We start from the raw sequence: 20,770 nt of genomic DNA on the forward strand, positions 1-20,770 counted from the left end.
GAGCTGAATCTACCATTAAACTGTTCATGCAATCACATGGAACAACCAAAACAACTTGAGCATTATACAAAATCTGACTAACAACCTAGAATATCCAGATTTCAGAGTGTATACATAAACATAATGCTAAGCAAACAAACTGCAGATAACATAAGCATGGTAAAGCTGAAATTATGACTTGAATACTTATACTTATTGCAAATGACCTACATATGACATTATAGCCCTAATATTCATTCTATTATTACAAAAGAAACAAGTAGTTAATGTTGTACATCTTCATTTGCCTTTCTGCTGTTCATGAGTGTACCTGAATTCAGCAACAAAACAAAAAAGGAGTAAGGATTCAGCACAGCAGAGCTAATGAAAATAGCAGCCAATATCAACCAAGAGGAAGCAAGAACAGGAGATCAACAGCTAAAACCCAGATCCAAACTCAAACCGTGCTTAAGCCTTAAGATTCCGAGAATTTTAAAGAAACATATGCTAGTTTTTCTTGTGAAATATCAGACGAAGACTCAACAGTGCAGAAAACTTTTTTGGGGTATTTTCAGGATTTGAAATTCTTATTTTTGTGTGAAAGAAATGGTCTATATATAGCCTTAAGGGGTGCCCTCTGCTGCTGAAAACAGCATGGGAATTATTCCCTCACAAGGCATCTTTCCTAACAGAATTTGGACAGTTGGCTGCCCCTCATTGGCTTATGCATTTTGTGCAAACCAAATGAGGCCAGCTGCCCCTATTCTAGAGCCTTCCTAATATAAAAATTATCTGAAAGTCCTTGTTTTATTTCCCAGCTTAAACCCCTAAGTTTCAGTTGTTCAATTAATCCCCCAAAAGTTCTAATGATTACAGACTAAGGCAAACAAAACAAAAACCTGAATTAAAAGTAAGGAAGATCAAACGGAACAAAAATTCTCATTTATTTAAGCTTTTAACTAACCTAAATTCTTTTATTAAGAACTGAAATCAAAAATGAGACAAAAACAACTGAAATATGTAAGCCTAACACTAACATGAATCCAGGGGGGAAATCATTAAAACCCATTAATAGATTACTGAGAGGGGGAATTTAACAAACTTCTAACTAAGTATTGATCATATGCACTGTAATTAGCCCAACTAATTCATGCCAACTAAACGTAGAAAACAGGTATGAAAACCAAAATCAACTAGGAAGCAAACAAAATACCATTAATCATCCTAGCCAAATCAAATTAAACTTTCTGACCTTAATTAGCTAACCATGAAATCCAAATAAAATTGGCCTAATAAATGGCGATTACTTAAAAGAAACAGAGATGAATGGAAACTCCGAATCAACACAAACAAGCAAAGAGTAAAACAAGACGAAGAATGAGGGAACAGGGAGAAGGAACACTTACTGAAAAAATGGAGGAAAAGCCAACAGACTTGGGTTTGACTTTTGATAATGTTTAAAATCGACCCTAAATGGTTATTCTTGTCAAGAAAAATCACATGGGGTGAACCTTAACACTATCAATTTGGGAAAAATGAGGAGAGACAGTCATGCACGACCTGGGGCTCTTAGAACTCTGGGACCCGGAACTCGCTGATTTGTAAGGGTTTTTGACCGGGGGGGGGGGGTATTTGGTGACTAGTGGTGAGGGGAATACAAGGGTTGCAGGGGGTGAATCTAGGGCGGTTTGAGTGAATTAGGGTTTTTAGGGTTGGTGTTCAGATCTGAAATTGGAGGAGCTTGGTGGGGATTTAAGGGAAACCGTTTTGGGATTTGGAAAGAGGAGAGGACGAGGATTATAGGGTGTAATTTTGGTGGTGTTTGGAGGTGGTCCGCCGCCGTGAGGCGATTTCCGATCGGCAGAGACGGTGGAGTAAAATAGGGCGGCTAGTCGCTGAGTTCAAAGAGGAGAAAATGAGACGGGTTTGAGGGTTTGGGGGTGGGGAACCGGGTTTCGGACAGTCTTATACAAAATACAAGACCAGTTCCCAGCTGTTAGATCCATGATGATCAACGGCTGGGATTTAACAGGGGTTAATACGGGGTCGTATGGATGGAGGGGGATTTGGACCGGGTAAGGCTAGGTTTTGGGCTTGGACCTGGGTTAGTTTGGAACGGGTTTTGGCATTAAAGAAAGCCCAAATTCAGAAAATAAATCCCTTTTTCAATTCTTCTTTTATTTCCCTTTTCTCTTTTTTTTTCTTTAATTAAAAATCCTAAATTAAAATGCTAAATTAATCTAAATTGTAAAATTAAACTAATTATCTAATTACAAAATTATAAAAATTACTTGATCCTAAATTAATAGAGAAAAATCAATAATCTAAAAATTAAAAGGTAAAAATGTAAAATGAGCCATTTTTGTGATTTTCATTTTTTATTAAAATAAATAATGAACTAATTAATCCTAAAAATGTAAAAATATAACCTAAATGCAATGCATGGTATTTTTGACATTTTTCATGATTTTAAAAAAAAATTAAACGTGCACAAAAATACAAACAATTAATAAAATCCTACAAAAATTCTATAAAATGGCAAATAATTGGAAAAAAATCTATTTTCTTATATTTTATAGGAGTAATTCATATAGGGCAAAGATCACGTGCTCACAATAGATGAAGGAGCTGCTTGGACTTTCCCCCAATAAGAAGTCTAACTTTTGCTGTAAAACTTTTATTCTATACTCCCTGCCCACGGGCAGTAGTATGTAGTCCCAAATGAGTCTCCTTCGATGGCTAGTCCAGAAGGGGTCGTGGTCCAGTTCGCCCATTCTATTTAGAATGTCATTCTTTAGATTTACAATTAGGTCTATTTCATGATCAGAAACCAAGAAATTCTTCTTCCCCAAGCGGTGCACAAGTAACCTCTGCTTGATGACACCCCTCACAAAATTCATATCCGGTTCTGGAGGATCCGGTTCTTGAAGGACTGCCTCCACTGCATTAGGTGGTGCATTTTGGGGGTTTGGCTAGGCAAACTTTTCGTCATTTGAATAACTACTATTATCCGCAATTAGGCCTACATCGAAGGACGACCAACCGGGGCCTCCACTACTACCCCCCAAGTTTCCTTCAAATCTGGACATTACCCNGCATGAAGAAATGGAGCGACAGCCCTTTGAAGTTCATCCATAAAGAGGTATCCAAGCGATACTCCTACTTTTAGTAGAATTAGATAAATAAAAAAGCATATAGATATATACACCTTGGGTGAGATTTTCTTTAAGGGGGGAAATCGTCGCAACATTCTTTGCTTCCAAAAAAGAAGAAAAATAAAAAACACTTGTAAATCGACAAGTATAACCAACACTATCACCACAAACACGGAGCCGAGAAAGAGCAAATAGGATATTCATGATATTAGGTAAGATTTTTCTTTATTTGCTCTGCTCGCAGAGCGGTATACCGAAAAAAAGAAGCCACTACCTTACTTAAGCAAATCTTCTTATTCTTATTCTATCTTAGAAGAAGTGGAACTTTTCTTTTCATTTCTTGATAGCTCGCTTCTTTTCGCTTTCATGTGGAAGGTTCCCCTGCTTCTTGAACAACTAGTTCGAGTGCAGGAGAATTGAGACCCTGCGGTGGTCGAACCTAAGAGACCAAAGGTAGGGCATCCGGACCCTGCGGGAGTGCCCCTTTTCTCCCGCTCAAACTTTCTTGTAAAAGACCCAAGAAAGGTGTTACAACTTCCAAGAATTCTTGCATTGTTTATCTTATATATTCAATTAATCCTCCTCTTCCAGTTCTATTGATCCAAGAATCCGACCCTATAGCGCTATCTGTCGTTAACAAATGCATTTTTCATATTTTTCAATCTTGTACCTTAGTACACTGAACACCAACCCAATCTCGACGAAAAAAAGGAAAAGCAAGTACATCCTTAACGGCCTCTATTCTTGACGTGAACAGACGCTTTGTCATTAGAGTTCAAAATTACGAAAAAGCTTTTTTTTTCTCCTCTCTTCAATAAGTTGTCCAACTACGATGTGTTAAGCATAGTGACCTCAATCCAAACTCTCCATTCCACATATCTCTATATATAGATATAGCAATTTCGTCGTCCTTTTTGTTTGTTTCGGAGGTATATGTAAAGAGAAGAACTACAAGAAAGTAAAAGCCTAGTACTGGAAAAGCCAAGCAATCTCTAGGATTCTATTCAACTAAGTTGACATGGAAGAACCGCTGCGACCCGGAGGTACCCTTCGCCGCCGCTACAATGGGAATGCATCTGCACTAATGGAAATGAGAGGCCTTATCTCTTCACATGTTGGTTTCTTTGCTGCTTTCAGGGTATTTGGAAATAGATTTAGAAGTTAAAAAGTTCATATATTTTGATCTTATTTTCCCTCTTCACTAGGTTATAGGGCAAGATCCCTTATCTATTGGAGTTGGGAACCTTATACAAATATGCTTTCTATGCAATGCTTCCTTCAATACTGGAACTGGACCTTTACGGTCTTAGGCTGACCAGCATTGTATTGATCTAGTTCCAGGTGTTGTCCTTTCTTTCCCCATTGCCACCTTACCTGCCCAAGAAGGGCACCCTTGACTCTATACTCATTACTCTATTTCCTTCCGAACCCGAACAGCAGCAGTCCCGATTCCTAGAAGTATAGAATATCGAGACCGTTAGAGCTCCATACTTTTCGCGAACAATGGAGCCTAGTAGCGAGAGAGGCAAGAGGTTTGTATGTCTATTTCAACTTGCTCGCCAGAGTCTGGGGCAGAAAAACCATCCCGTTTTCCCAATGAAAGATAAAGTACAAGTTTTAAGGTACCATACCAAAGGGAAGTTATCACGGCGTTATCAACCCCTTTTTCCTAACCCTCGGGCATAAGCCTAATCTCTCTTCACGGTACCGGGAAGAAAAGAAATACGACAACAACTAAGTCAGAAAAAATTGATTCTTAAATTTACCCTCCTTCAGCTAGGACAGGAACGAAAAATGAGATGTTGCTTAAAACTTCCTAGCAGTTAAATCTCAGGATGCTTGCAGCTCAACTATATTAATCTCATCAAGCCATAAGGCGTAGGGCCTTGTATTCGAATAGAAACATCAATCTTTCATCTAAAGCGGCAACTCTGTCCTCGACTTCCTCCCGGGTAAGATGAAGAACAGCCAGATACTGGAATTGGAGTAGAATCAATGGGTGTTGGATGATCAGCCTAGGCTTTTTCCTTTTTTTGCTTCTACGTCTCATGACGGGAGTGCTAGACCCATAAAATGCATTCTTTAGTCAAGCAATGAGAAAGATTTACCAATTTCTTCATATGCTATTTCATATTCATATGCCCTCTAACTTGAACTTCCTGACTTCCCAGGGTTTCCACTGCCTAACTAGACTTCTCATTCATCGGAAGTCAGGGCTAAGAGTTATCATGAGTTAACTCCGGCTTATCTACTAAAGGCTGTAACTTTGAACTCAACTCTAAAGGAAAGGAAGTGACTTCAGGGTTGGAACATCAGAGCGGAGGCGGGCATAGAATCTATGAGTGTTTGAATTGAATCCCTTGGGACTTGAAACTGAATCTTAGTCTGCAGGAATTAAGACTGGTTTGTAGCTTTCCTACCTTATCTTACCTTATCTGAAGTTGGACGGGATTCCTAAGTCGAATGACTGATCTCCGGACTCTTTACGGCTCTCAATCTCAATACTAGCTGGGGTTCAAACAGCCTTGACTCCGAAGGAGAAGATTCTCTAGTCTGTTTTCCCGGTGCAGAATATAGGGCATTTGAATAGAATCCCTGCCTTTGATTACCCAGATGGGATTGCAACTACGTCATATAAAGAAGAATCCCCGAAAACAGAGGAATCCTCGGCTCTTCTCAACTCTCTCACTAAGGGCTTCTATTCCAATAAGCCTACTTATACGTTCTATCTGAGCCTAGCTTCCAAAGCCAACTCATTCTCAGGGACGGGATAACAAGAAAGGATGGGAAAGAATAAAGAGTGCTTGCAAGTCGGAGAGCAGAGAATACTTAGATGCGCCGAATCAATCGCTTGCCGAATCACCAGTCGTCGAAGACGGGCTAACTCTCATATCGCTAGTTCATCCCGATAGAACGGAAGTGAGTAACCTGGAAAGCGAACCAGTCAAGCAAGTGAAATGATCCGTAAGGGGGGGTTAGCCTTTTCTTTATGATCATAAACTCCGCTGATCTACTCCCATGGCAAAGCTTACGTTCGCTCTGAGATACTTTCAGCCCCTCTCTATAAAAAAGCCCTTTCCTCTTTTCATATATTTATTATAATGAAAAAATAGGAAAGGTCTGCTTCAGCCCCGGCCGATCGCTACTGTTCCCATGACCATCAACTGGATCTTTCGCTGTATCAGTTTGGCCTTCAACTTGCTTTAATGGACAGTTATCATCCTTAAGGCCATATTTGCCTTTGCCACAATTAAAAGAGATCATATGAAGGCTCTCATACTCAATTTTCCACACAGTGCGATTTAAACTTAGATAAAATAACAGAGGCTTAGTAAGAACAACTTCTGCACACAATAAAATAGAATGATTGCCCTCAGCATCATAGGTAGTATAATCTATCTTGAGCACCTTTCCAATTTCTTTCCCTTTAGCCGCCGAGTATAATGTCCGTTTTTTTCTTTTTGGTGGCCCTTAAAGTTTTATTTTTCTCCTTTATTCAATCATCAAAGACATACTCTGCAAGCCTCTTTCCCATGTCATGTCAGCATGAAAAAAAAAGTATTATCCAATTGGGGAACCTTCATCCCCCCTACCCCCCCCCCCGGCAGCGGTATCGAATTCTTTTAGTATCTAGCCTGCTCCCTTTGTTCAGTCGGAAAACTTTTCTTTTGAAAAAGACTTTTTAGTCCCATCTAACAAGAGAGGTAAAGACTTTCTATTCAAATGAGACGCACTCCCATTATCTCGCAAAGGTCAGCAAGAGGACATAGAGCAGGGATTGAGTAGTCGGAGGTGGACTTATATTCCCTGGTTAGGAGTTGACGACGTTTTAACTACTCAAACTTGAAATAGTCTTTTACACCTTTGGGAAAGCATACCGGAAGACCCAACTTTCACTTAAAATCCCAGTTTGGATGAGCAGAGTTAGGCTCAATTTCGATTCATACTGAAAAATAGGTGAATAGTTGATAGCATATGGGGTCAAGCTAAAGGCAGAGCTTGAATTGGATTTTCCAGTTGGAAATCCGTTAGAAAAGTTGTACCTTGACAAGCCCCACGATGCTTCTGGCAGCCATCATCGCGGGGACGAAGAGATTCCCAAGACCATAATTATAGACTTATTCTGCACCAGCCCACTAGCAAAACAAAAGTCAAGGAACTTCTTTGACTAGTATAGTATTAGGAACATGCCTAGAAGAGGATTTCAGAATTCTAGAGGCGCGCAAACAAAGCCATGCTTACTTCATCTTCACTTCATGCTTATACACCTGCTGGACTGTCTATCCTTCCTTGCTTTTGATTAGATGGATTATATCATCCATGAACTTAAACTAAGAGGCCAATACTTCAAGGAACGAACTTGCAGGCCTTATCTTATACCTTACCTCAACTAAAAAAGCTAACGAGAATGTCGATTCCATGCCTTAAGGCCGACTGACGCTTCCCTCTTTCCTGGTCTCCATTACCCTTCTCTCGAAAATTCTTTTTCATTGCTCTGAGCTCATCAAGTGGAACAGTTAATTAAGTTTAACAATCTTCAACAGCTTTAAGGTAAATATGCCATTTGCATGATCCAAGGCCTTCCCTGTAAAAGGCTGTTGGAAGTCTCGTTCTCGATCACGTAGCAAATTACTTCTGTCTTAAGATCTGCAATCTGGCATAACAATTTCGAGTTGAGAATAGAGCAGTGGCTTATTCGGCGTTATATCACAATTCATTCTCGGGCATAACTATTCACGAAAGGTGGCATGGGAAATCTATCAGCGGCGGGAGTCTTACATCCGAGCGAGAGGTCAGACCAATCCCATTCATCCTGGTCTGATCCGAACACATCGTGTTGAATGAATCGATCCATTGTTGTATGCCCTACTTTTTAGTAAATTTCTTCCTGCTCGGACCCGTCGTACTTCCTTTGACTACTCCTGAGATATAGTGGAAAAATTTTGTTATGGTGGAGAGTGGGGAGTGAAAAGACCAAAGTAGAGAATGACTACATGAATTGGAATCTACTTATTAAGTTAGACGATCGAGAAAGAAAGGCTCCAAGTTCGAACATTGGTTGATCTTTGCTTAGCGTGCTAGCCGTTGCTTCATTTCGTATAGTGATAATGCTTTCTCTTAGAGCTCCGCCCCCCTTGTACAGTAAGGGCTACTGTGGTTGCGCGGCTTTCTCTTATAAGGTGACTTGACTCAGCTTAACCTACTTGGCTCAGCGGTTAGAGTATCGCTTTCATACGGCGAGAGTCATTGGTTCAAATCCAATAGTAAGTAAAACCGAACGAAACCCCTGCTTTTGACAGCATGATAGCAAGCACGGACTGGCAGCAAGGAGTCAATTGAATGATCAAAGCATCGATTGCTTCCACCTGTGGCCTTCTTCGACCTCTTGACACCTTAATATTAAGGAACTTCCACTATTCCACAAGTAGGTGGAGACCTGGAGGGTCGGAAACCCCAACGGGAAAGCTTTCACCGTGCCACACGATTCTTTCTCGAAGCACTCTTTCCACTCTTGCCCCCGCAAGCAAAGAGGTTTCAAGATAGCAGGCGACCAAGTGAAAAAAAAACTCCGAGCAAATCTTCTAGAGAGCGTACCCTTAGTTTCGAGTCTTTCTCTATTCTAAAAATAGAAAAAAATAAAAAGAAGCCAATTTTTATTCTATGGACACCTTCCACTAGATTACTTTACTGATTGTAATTCATTCAAAAAGAGTAAAGGAACTGGCTTAACAAAAGGGCTCTCAAAAGTGATCTGATACCTTCTTCCCTTGGTCTGGGAGGTAGGTTATGTAGGCGACAAATGTTCATAGGTTGCTCGATCAGGCCAAATTACCAATTAAGAATATGCCTGAGATTGCCATAAGACCTTCTCCTTCTTGGAAACAGGCTAATCAAAAGGGGGCACTTTTTCCATTTTACCTTTTTAAAATTTTCCACTTTCTTGCCTTATTAGATTATGGGAGTACAATGTTTATGGATAGTATGTTGCCTTGGTTAAAACTTTAACCTCACATCAGTGCCTAGGGCCTACTGAAGCGCTGCAGATCCTAGCAGAGTATCATGAATGAAGGCCTAAGTAATGCTCGTCAGTGTCGGGACAGCACCAAAAAGCGAATAGATAGGTGGTTCAGTATAGTTTAAAGTAAATATCAAAAAAAAAAGATTGTTAATTATATACCATATTTTGATGGTTGAGTGACGAAGGAGAACAGAGATAGCATCTCGACTGGCTAGCAATGAGGAGAAAAGAATCCCAATGTATGGTCCTAATTTAAACACGCCACCTACACGACTCATTACATAGGTTTAAGGAATGCAGGATAATATGGTTCCTCATCCCTCGATATAAAGAAGCTTAGAAGGCAAGAATGATAAACATTCGGGCCTCTAAAGCAAGATTAAAGTGTCCTCTTGGATAAGAAGACCTAAAACACCAGTCAAGGGAAGAAGGTCAGTAACAAAAGGGAATCTTTCTTTTTCAGTTAAGTCTGCACATGAATGATACACTTGCCGCCACTGACGTGACCATCTCCAAATGATATGCCTCAATCTGTGGCAGATCAACTATAGGGGGAATATGTTGGGAGACGACCTCCCACTGCGGTAGTATGAGCCTTCCCTTTCCTTGATGTTACACATGATGCGCAATGGGGGTAGTACGAGGTGACTGATAACATTACATTATAAGAATAGAAAGAGATGTTAAAAAGAACGACCATGGAGACTTGGGGATCTAGAGCGGGTCTTTCTTGTATATCCCTCGTGTCGAGAGAAACTTCCTCGAATATCGACGCAGAGATCCACAAGGAGAGGACTTCGAGGGCTCGATCTACAGCCGCGTCCCGTGGTTTGGTAGAATATACACTTTCAAGGATAGTCTACACACACAAACCCAATCTCATTTTCATAGGGTTATGGTGGCACTATGTTTAAATTTACTTCCCCTCCCCTTCAACCTGCCCCAACTCCCTATATATATTTTTTGCTCCCAAACGCACACGCAAGTATACGTGGTCGACAAGTAATATAGGATAGTAAGTCCAGATATCGTACCCACAGGGACTTGTGATTAACTATCAACCAAATTAAACCAAATAATTAATCTATTCAAGCGAATCCTAAAGTATGAATATTTAACTAAAGATAATCTAGAGTAGTAAACTAAGAGATTAAAGAAAATAAGTTGGCGAATTATAGAGACGAATTTAATGTGAGTGAATAATCTAGATCTATAGGTTAGCTAACAATCCCGTTGAGTTTTCCACCTAAATCGTCTAATTAATTTATCTGGTTTATTCATTGACAGGGTTAATGTTGCTCGTAGCATTCTCCCGAAGTACAACTCGCCTATTCAAGCTAACCTAACGCCTATATTCCTATGGAATTAGGATTAACAAGAACGTATTTATAATTCCCGTATAATAACCAAGCAAGGCGATTAGGTATATTCCTATCCTAACCGCAAATCCGCTCCCCCTAAGAGTTAAGATCTTGCTCTACTCAATCTTATATGCAATCTAGAATTCCCTCTCTCGAGTTCAATCCTAGATTCGTAGATAGTATTCAATTGGTGATCAAGCAATCAAATAATTAAGCGCAAGATTGAATAAACAAACCAATATGATAAAATAATAAGAACAATTCAAGGTTCAAACTACAACGTTCATGTAGCACCCAAAACTCTAGAACTAATAAACTATAAAATTAAAGGAAGAGAAGAGAAGCAAAACAAGTTAGAAGCCTCCTCCAAGCGTGGTGTGTGTTATCACCAAAAGTGGCGTCCTCTCCCGTCCGAAAATTGCTCTAAAAACGTTCTCTCATGTATATATACCAAGTAGGGTCGGGCCCAAACAATTATACCTTCTCCAATGTGAAAAAGGACACTTTTCCCGGGTGACTAGCGCGAGCTCGCGCGGTCTTCGCGCACCTTTCTGCCTCGGCTTGTAATACGCGCGACGTATGCGCGACTTCGCGCGTTTTTCACCCTGTTCCCTTCCGAATTTGGAAAAATGTAAACATGAAAGTTGTATCCCTTTGAGTTAGCTTTCCAACCATATATTGTGGAGCCAAAATGGAGTTCTGAGCAAAAAGTTATATCTATTTTACTAGACAGTGCGCAATCTGCCTACTGAAGTCTTCGTTTGCTCTAACTATCCTCCGTTGACCCCCCAACACGATCCCGGCTTAATTTCTTGAACTTTTACTCAGTAGCTCGAAATCACTCCTACAAGGCATAAAAAACACAGTTAGTGCAAAACACTAGCGATTAAAGCTCAAACTCAATTAAAGTGCAGTAAATTAGAGTGTAATAAGCGACGTAAATACACAATTATAGCCTATCATCAACACCCCACACTTAAGCCATTGCTCGTCCTCGAGCAATCAAACTACATCAAACTACACTTTATAAAGACACGACCTTTTTAAACAATTCTCCTAACTTATCACACCAAGAATATTTAAAATAGACTAAGCACAAGAGTGTAACATCTTCACCTCAATATTTGACTCACAAGTACCACGCATTATTCACAACTCACCCACTTACTCTAACATAGAGGTCAATGACATTACCTTTCCTTCATGAATCAAGTGCCCTCACACAACCAACGAGAGTAGTCCCACACAATAAAATTTAAGAACACTTAGGAACTCAAGATAGAAAGAATTCACTCACTCTCAGAAAGAACATTCATATGCCACAAAAGATGCACCATAGGCTTGCCCGTAGTGTACTACTCTACTAATCGAGCTCATTCAGTCTAGGATCAAGTAGGACTTTATTTGGTTGTAATGTAGGCTGAGGGAAGGGTAGGATGCATTTAGATATAAGAGTGACTGCACCTCCCTAAGCACTTTAATACATATACTTTAACATTCAAAACTCCATACTTATGTCAAACCATAACTCCACCTTCACATCAATATATATTAACTCCCCACTTCTTTAAGCACAATTACATCAAGAGTCACCACTATCAAATATTTTCACAGCAGTACAACTATCTTCTTTTTTTTTCTTTTTCAATTCAAGTGGCTCTTACTTTTTTTCAAAACAGTGCACCTTTCTCCTTATTTCATTAGTTCCACTCAAAAGCCAAACCAGCCACCCCACACTTTAACTTTTACAATGTTCATAACAATTCAAGTGCTCATGAGAGGTGAAAATGTTCAAATAGATGGTTAATTCAAACAAATGAGTAAGGCTTGTAATGTGGTTGCCAAAGAAACAGGATTACAGGCTCAAAGAGGTTAAATATGATACATAATAATTAGGCGGGTAAAATATTTATATGGCTCAACAAAGAAACGCCTATATCACTTCCAAGACTGAACAAAACTACTATTTCGCTTTGCAAACACACGGGGCAAGTTCTAGACATCGAATGCAATGCACAGAATAACACAAAACCTTACACACACATGGAAAATAACTCACTCAGGATTGGACTCATCAAGACACTCTAGTCAAAAAAGTTAAGCAAAGATAAGATCATACAATTTAAGGTACTTATACAAGAGTCAAAAATTGAGCCTAAGCGTCACAACTAAAGTACTCACTATTCTCAAGGCATGACAAAGTTAGAAGATATTGATTCAATTCAATTCACATCACCATGGCTTCTCTCCCAAAAAAAATAAAACTACCTACACCCGGTTCAAACAAAACCCTTGGAAAAGAACCGCGGCACAAAGAAAAACCAAGGGGGAATTGCTACAATATCTACAAAGAAAATCTTTTTGTCCTTTCTCTTTATACTTACATCCCTCAAGAAAACTGTCTAGGAGATCCATCGTCGGGAAAAGTCTAATTTATTTTTATTTTTATTTTTCTAAAAAAAATATTCAATTAAACTATCACAACTAAAATAGTATAGAAACTCACTCAGACAATCTCCTCACCCCACACCTAAAATTGTGCAATGTCCTCAATGCACACTGAAAATAACAAGAGGGTAAAAGAAACTCCCTCGTAGGCTAAAGGCCGAAGAATTAGCAGCTCACGGGATACTCAGACTTCTCCCGCGTATGATCCCTTGTGCGGGTACCTCACACAAAGTTTCAACCACCTGCTCGCTTTTGCACACTTCCTGTTAGCTTTGACTCCATGCTCCTACTCCTACAAAATACAAAAATAATACTACAAAATAAATAACACAATAATAAAAAATAAAAAAAATAAACAAAAGAAAAAAATAAAAAATAAAATTGGGTTGCCTCCCAACAAGCGCCTTATTTAACGTCGCGGCACGACGCCATCACTTTCACCACTTTTCCTTCCACTTTGAGATATGAATTGCGCCCCCAGTTTTGCATCAATTTTTCTGTCACGTTCCTGGGACGGTGGTATGAAAATAAAGGAACCAAGTAAATAATATCGCATCTTGCACTTCTTGGCCTTTAAGTACGGGAGGTTGTTTTGTCTCCTTGGTGTGGCAAATTTCAGAATGTAAGGGTCTTGTTCTTCATCTATACGTCTCTCCAAAGGCTCGATCTCCATGTCTTCATCCAAACAAAATGTAGAAAAATGTGTAGAATGAGGACCAACACGCCCCAACTCCAAAACTGCATTATTTTTGACATCCTCAGTAATACATACTCCCTCAACCTCGGCATCATCAACAAAAACATGGTCTAGTGATTGGTATTCTCGTTTTAGCTCCTCAATTTGGCCTAGAAGATCTTTTTCAGTTTCACACAACTCATCACTAAATTGTTGGGCGTTACATGCATCAATCTCTGCACTCAAATCTGCCTCTAAGTCGTGAATAGAACTTCCAAATTGATCGATCTCTTGTCCCAGTTCAGCTCTTCCTTCTATAAATTGTTGCATCTCATTCATAATTTTCTCACGGAAACCTTCATATTCCTCTAATAATTTCCCGCACATATCAAGAATGCGAACATCGTGTTCTACATTATCTAATTCGTTACTCCTGTCAAACTCACAAGAATTATTAGAATCAACATAAGAAGGGATTGGAGTAGGATAACAACACTTAGGACAATTATTCCAATTTCCATCACAAATAGTACATGATGGAGATGGTGCACACAACTCGGTATTTGGAATATTTTCACAATATTGCCACAAGTGGGGTCCTTTACAATATGGACAAGGATCACAAAAACAAGAATACTTACTATCCCACCACTTTTCGTTCAAAGATGCCATATATGAAAAGAAAAAAATATAATACTAACTACACTAGACTAAAAATAAAAACTTAAATAGATAAAAAGTAAAAATCTAATCTAGTAAAATAGTTAATTTCTAAGTCCCCGGCAACGGCGCCAAAAACTTGTTGCTCCCAAACGCACACGCAAGTATACGTGGTCGACAAGTAATATAGGATAGTAAGTCCAGATATCGTACCCACAGGGACTTGTGATTAACTATCAACCAAATTAAACCAAACAATTAATCTATTCAAGCGAATCCTAAAGTATGAATATTTAACTAAAGATAATCTAGAGTAGTAAACTAAGAGATTAAAGAAAATAAGTTGGCGAATTATAGAGACGAACTTAATGTGAGTGAATATTCTAGAGCTATGGGTTAGCTAACAATCCCGTTGAGTTTTCCACCTAAATCGTCTAATTAATTTATCTGGTTTATTGATTGACAGGGTTAATATTGCTCGTAGCCTTCTCCCGAAGTACAACTCGCCTATTCAAGCTAACCTAACACCTATATTCCTATGGAATTAGGATTAACAAGAACGCATTTATAATTCCCGTATAATAACCAAGCAAGGCGATTAGGTATATTCCTATCCTAACCGCAAATCCGCTCCCCCTAAGAGTTAAGATCTTGCTCTACTCAATCTTATATGCAATCTAGAATTCCCTCTCCCGAGTTCAATCCTAGATTCGTAGATAGTATTCAATTGGTGATCAAGCAATCAAATAATTAAGCGCAAGATTGAATAAACAAACCAATATGATAAAATAATAAGAACAATTCAAGCTTCAAACTACAACGTTCATGTAGCACCCAAAACTCTAGAACTAATAAACTATAAAATTAAAGGAAGAGAAGAGAAGCAAAACTAGTTAGAAGCCTCCTCCAAGCGTGGTGTGTGTTATCACCAAAAGTGGCATCCTCTCCCGTCCAAAAATTGCTCTAAAAATGTTCTCTCATGTATATATACCAAGTAGGGTCGGGCCCAAACAATTATACCTTCTCCAATCTGAAAAAGGACACTTTTCCCGGGTGACTAGCGCGAGCTCGCGCGGTCTTCACGCACCTTTCTGCCTCGGCTTGTAATATGCGCGACTTCGCGCGTTCTTCGCACGTTTTTCACCCTGTTCCGTTTCGAATTTGGAAAAACGTAAACATGAAAGTTGTATCCCTTTGAGTTATCTTTCCAACCATATATTGTGGAGCCAAAATGGAGTTCTGAGCAAAAAGTTATATCTATTTTACTAGACAGTGCGCAATCTGCCTACTGAAGTCTTCGTTTGCTCTAACTATCCTCCGTTGACCCCCCAACATGATCCCGGCTTAATTCCTTGAACTTTTACTCAGACTTCAAAGCTCCAAATCACTTGAGTTCATTCCATAACATCTACATAGCTCGGAATCACTCCTACAAGGCATAAAACACACAGTTAGTGCAAAACACTTGCGATTAAAGCTCAAACTCAATTAAAGTGCAGTAAATTAGAGTGTAATAAGCGACTAAAATACACAATTATAGCCTATCATCAATATTATCAAATAGAAGAGTCAAGTATACGAAATGCAGTAATCCTACCCATTGTGAGAGGCATCTTCCACTTTGTAATTGAAGGGTTCCAAACCCCGCTTCGTCGCTCAGTCCCTTGCTTCTTTCCTCCTGTTTTTCCTTTCCGTCTCTTATACCAATGTGATTTATTTCCAGGTGCATATTTCAATTACATCTTCCATGATTCTTAGATCCAGAGGTAGCACTGGTCCATCAATAGCAGCATCCCTTCCTCTCGCACCTGGTCTAGTATCTCTTAGGTCGATATCCAGTAGCTCCTGTAGCAGTAGAGGGAGAAGATCGGTAGTAAAAGGTAACGAATTACAGAGTTAGAGAGAGATCAGAAGCAAAACTCGGCAAATCAAGGATAAGGCGGAACCCAGGTGCTACACTAAACTAGGCGTTACCTGGGGCCGCACGACTCAGGAAGACTCTCTACCCGTGTGCGCGCCTATTTTGCTTTAGGAGGTATCAGAGCGGAGTTTTGGGTAAAAACTTTCGATTTCTGCTAATTCTCTTCTTATTGTACCATGTACATGGCGATAGCAGTGGAGTGCTGTCAGCAGCAGCTGTTGTTACGAAAACACTGAAGGATCGAGTGACCCAACTTGATGGCAAGGTCGACCATTTGGATGGACAAGTGTAGACTATGGTAGAAAGGCAGGGGAATCTGGAATCGTTAGTCACCAGACGCTCGCCAATAAGTACCGCGTCTTCCCAGTGACGTAGAGCCGTCTTCATGGGGCCTCAATGATCCCAGTGGCGATGTCCAAGCATGATGGACCGGGTCAAATTGAGGAGCTTGCTGTGGAGATAGCTTTCCGGTTCGTGAATCGAATGTCTCACCTGGGAACTCCAGACTTGAGTCCCGGAACCACAGCCATTCAATCGGATTCGAAATGTCAAGGCTCGAAGACCTCTGGGACATGGAACAGTACTTTAAGGTTGTTCGTGCCCCTTTTGACAACCAAGGCAGAATGGTAACAATCTATCTCTCTAGGGATGCAAAGAATATTTGAAATGAATTTCGAACCATCACACGGATTCCGACCCGACTACCGTAAAAGTAGAATGGAAGGGCAAAAAACGATTCTATGTGTAGACGTGATAGCTCTATCAATAAAAAGATTCTAGCTTATTTTTATTTAGAGAGTAATGGTTCTCACGTCTGAGAACCGCCATTCACATACTATTCCTCCCCACTAAAAAGAGTGATTGAGAATGTTGAGAAGCTAAACAAAAATGCAGAAATGAGCGTACCCTAAGGCTCTCCTCTCTCCCCCTTTTTTAGCCAACACCATCAACCTCATTTTTCACTGGGTCAAAGCTTAAAATCTGATGAATAGAAGGAAAGGAGATCAGAAAGATAGGCGAATGACTTGACTATAGTATAGGTTGGATTTTTTCGTGAGCAGTAAGAAACAGATCTCCCCTTATTTTGGGAAAGCTAGTGGCCGCGTGTGAATTCTTTCAAGGCAAAGGGTGGCCTGATTCAACATTCTTGTTTACTCTAATCCGGTCGAGGTGGTTTTCGTTTACCAGCACGTAGGTGTTCTAAATTCCTATGACCGAGTCTTTCTGGCCCCTATGAACATCTTTTCTTAATGTATTAAATAGGGCCTCTCTAACCGGTGAAAAGTGGTGGGTGTCCACTAATGGCCATTCCTGGCTCGGCTCCGATAACGCAATTCCGGGAGGAGTCGATAGTTGGGCACTAGATCCCTTCTGACCTGGAGAATGTGTGACGTTGGGTCGGGGTTTGGTGAACCAACTGGTCGCTCATCTAGTTGAAGTATCGGGGCCCTTTTTCGTTGCCTAGGTTACACCTTCGGAATACCCCATAAGGGAATTTTTTTCTACTCCCCCCAATGTTGATACCCAATTTTTCCCTATAATATTTTTTCAAAATGCATATATACATCCAAAACTATGCATTAGCATCAATTAATATTTTTTCTTAATTTCTGCATTTTTTAGGGTTTTAATTAATTTATCCCAGTATTTTTATTTATATAAACAATTACTAATTGCATCACAAAGGGTTTTATAATAATTTGTGGCTTAATTTTATCATTTGTATTTGTACTAAGTCTTAGTTATTTCACAAATAGCCACATTTGCATTTTTGGGTTATAATTGCAAAAACTTTGCAATTATAACCGTTGTATGCATTATTACATTATTTTACCAGAAAATAGCTTTTTATATTTTTTAATATACTAAGTAATTGTTTTAAAACATTTCTAGGCATGAAAATCATTTTTTATAATCTGTTAATTATTTTTTATAAATTATTTTATCAATTAATTGGATATTTAACAAATAGCCCTTTTATTCCTTTTATTATTTTCGGACCTAACCCATTAAACTAGCCCAAACCCCCTTAATATACCAACCCAATTTCAACTCCAGGCCAATAACCCCGTTTAATCGTGGACTTGCCATTTTAATTCAACAGCCAACCCTACCCCCCCCCCACCCTCACTCTTTCATTTCCGCCGTCATTGGTTTCCCTAGCCTCTCCAGTTCTCTCTCAACCCAACCTAAACCCTAATCACCGTCACCGGCGAAAAGCTCCTATCTATGGAGTTTCCGTGCATTCTCCGACCACTACCAACCTTCTATAACCCCGGGCTATTTGATAACATAGATCCTTGAGAGAATCTCATGGAGATTCAACCTGGTTCTTGCCAAAATTTGTCTATAGGCCTGTCTGTGGCCTTTTTCGTTTGTGAGTATAGGTTTCCTCTTATTTTTCAGTGCGAATCCATAGTTTTTGACCGATTTTCTTTTACCTCTAATGTTTTTGAAAACCCTAGTTTTACTTATATTCGAATCTGTTCAGATCTTTGTAGATCTGAAATGATTCGAGTATTATCAGGTGTTTCCCTTGAAAATCTTTGTTTTAGTCAACTGCTTCGATTTATTTTATTCTTTCTGAAATTAGGGTTCAGACTTTTCTTCAAAGGTTTTTTTTAAAACTTTTCAGTGTTTTGACTAATTGTTCTTCACTATCTTGACTGATTCTCGTGTCTATGCTTAAACCCCCAAATGTTTCTGTTTGTGACACTGATTTCTTCGAATTTTTCCTGTTATTATGTTTATTTCTGTGAACCAGTCATATTGACTGATTCTATTTAGGAATTTGAACAATCTTTCTTGTTAAAATCAGTACTCTTTGGGATTTTTACCTGATTGATTACTATTAGGGATTCGAATAATTGTCCCGTTAAAATGAGTATTTGCTAGGATTTTTACTTGTTTCCGTATTTGTGATCTTGATTAATTATACTTGCCTTAATTAATTATCAGTACGATTTGGGATTTGACTGACTCCCTATATGGTATGGTATGGTATGGTATTGATTTCTTACCTTATTTAAACCCAAGTTCTAACCATTAACTGACTCTCCCCAATTAAAGGGGTCTTTTCCATATTTCTCTATTGGAATTGATTCTATAATCTGCTGATTGATTCTAATTGATTGAATTGTGATTTCCTTACCTTATTTCTTTTACTCCCTAAGTGCTATATATACACTCTAACTCTGCCTCTTCAAGACACAAACAATAGTTCACCAAAAACTCACACTCACACATACTTTGCTCTCATCTCTCCGCTACTTGTGCTCATTGCTTGTCTAGCCGACTGAAAGCCAAGGCTAGACTACTGAATCCTGCATACCTTTCATCTCTTATTTGCTTCCCTTAACTGGTATGTTTCTATCTCTAATGTCATTATGAGGTTGAACCTATATGATTCTTTGTTGCTCTATTCCTGTTAATGTCCACGTCTCTTCTGCACTAGTCTAATTACTTATGTACGTAATTCTATATTCTTTCCTATTTACTGCTTTGATCAGCATGCTTAAGTTTCACTCTTTCTTGTTTATTGTTTTAATCAGCATGTCACTTCTGCTTGAGTATCCAATATTGCCTTAAAACAGCTTGTTTACTTTGTGTCTAAGACTCTTGTCTTCCATGTCCTGTAACTCCAACTAGTATGGCTACTCTGTGTAATTGAATTAGTATTTTCCTTGGCCCTTTCTGTATTACTCAGCATGACTACCTCTGTATCTAGGCCTATGTCTCAGTGCGTTTAACCAACATGTTTATTGCAGTGCTTAAATCCTGTGCTTTCTTGTCTCTTGCATTAAGTTAGTATGCTTACACTATCACTAAGTATGACTGTTAGACTTGAGTGATTCATGTTTAGACCCTAAATCAGTATGTCCTAGTGAATTGTTATCTATCCCTGCCTGCTCTATGTCCCTGTTAACTAGCATGACTGCCTTTACCATGTTTCTATGTGCTCCTGATTCAGGATTCTGTGCTTCCAACCCCTGTTCCCTCTCTATGTTACTGGCTGTTTTCAGCATGATGTATGCCCACCTAGGGTTAACTAATAAACTAAATTAAAGCTGGGTAATGTGAATCTTGGGTTTGAAACTTGGTGGCTTTGTTCTGTGTGTTTTGGTTGGCTGAACCTTTTCTTAGAATGTTTCTAAACTATTTTTACCCCTAATGTTTTCACCTCTAAACTATTTTCAATTCTAAATGTTTTCACTTTCAAACTATTCTCCCTCTTGAACTGTTTTACTTCCATATTGTTTTCCTAAAGTTATTCCTACTCTGTCAAGCACTCTCACTCCTACTCTTAGAATACTTAGGATTCTGCCCCTCCAGTGTGTGTACTGCCTAGAAATCCATGAGATTCCTTTGAACTCTCGCACATTGGGGTTGGCCCTTCCACACTGCACAAAAACTACTTCTCTTTAAAAGGATCTTGGTGTGAGCATTGCCCAGGGTCCTTGAGGCCCTTGGGAACTTTGACACACCAGGATACCCTCTCTTGGACACTATGACATATGGTACTTTGGACTGTTTGAAGGCCTGGTTTTTTTT

General features: G+C 39.3%; 1 protein-coding gene across 1 annotated transcript in view; it reads left to right on the forward strand.

The window, feature by feature from the left end:
* The first annotated feature begins 16,630 nt into the window (after nucleotides 1-16,630).
* Nucleotides 16,631-20,770, forward strand: part of LOC109242656 — a 5,973-nt gene continuing 1,833 nt past the window's right edge. The window contains 2 exon segments of the mRNA XM_019409494.1: nucleotides 16,631-16,799; nucleotides 20,190-20,247. Of these exon segments, the coding sequence (XP_019265039.1) occupies nucleotides 16,631-16,799; nucleotides 20,190-20,247 (227 nt within the window).

The sequence above is a fragment of the Nicotiana attenuata genome, unplaced genomic scaffold (assembly GCF_001879085.1).
Source record: "Nicotiana attenuata strain UT unplaced genomic scaffold, NIATTr2, whole genome shotgun sequence".
NCBI lineage: Eukaryota > Viridiplantae > Streptophyta > Magnoliopsida > Solanales > Solanaceae > Nicotiana > Nicotiana attenuata.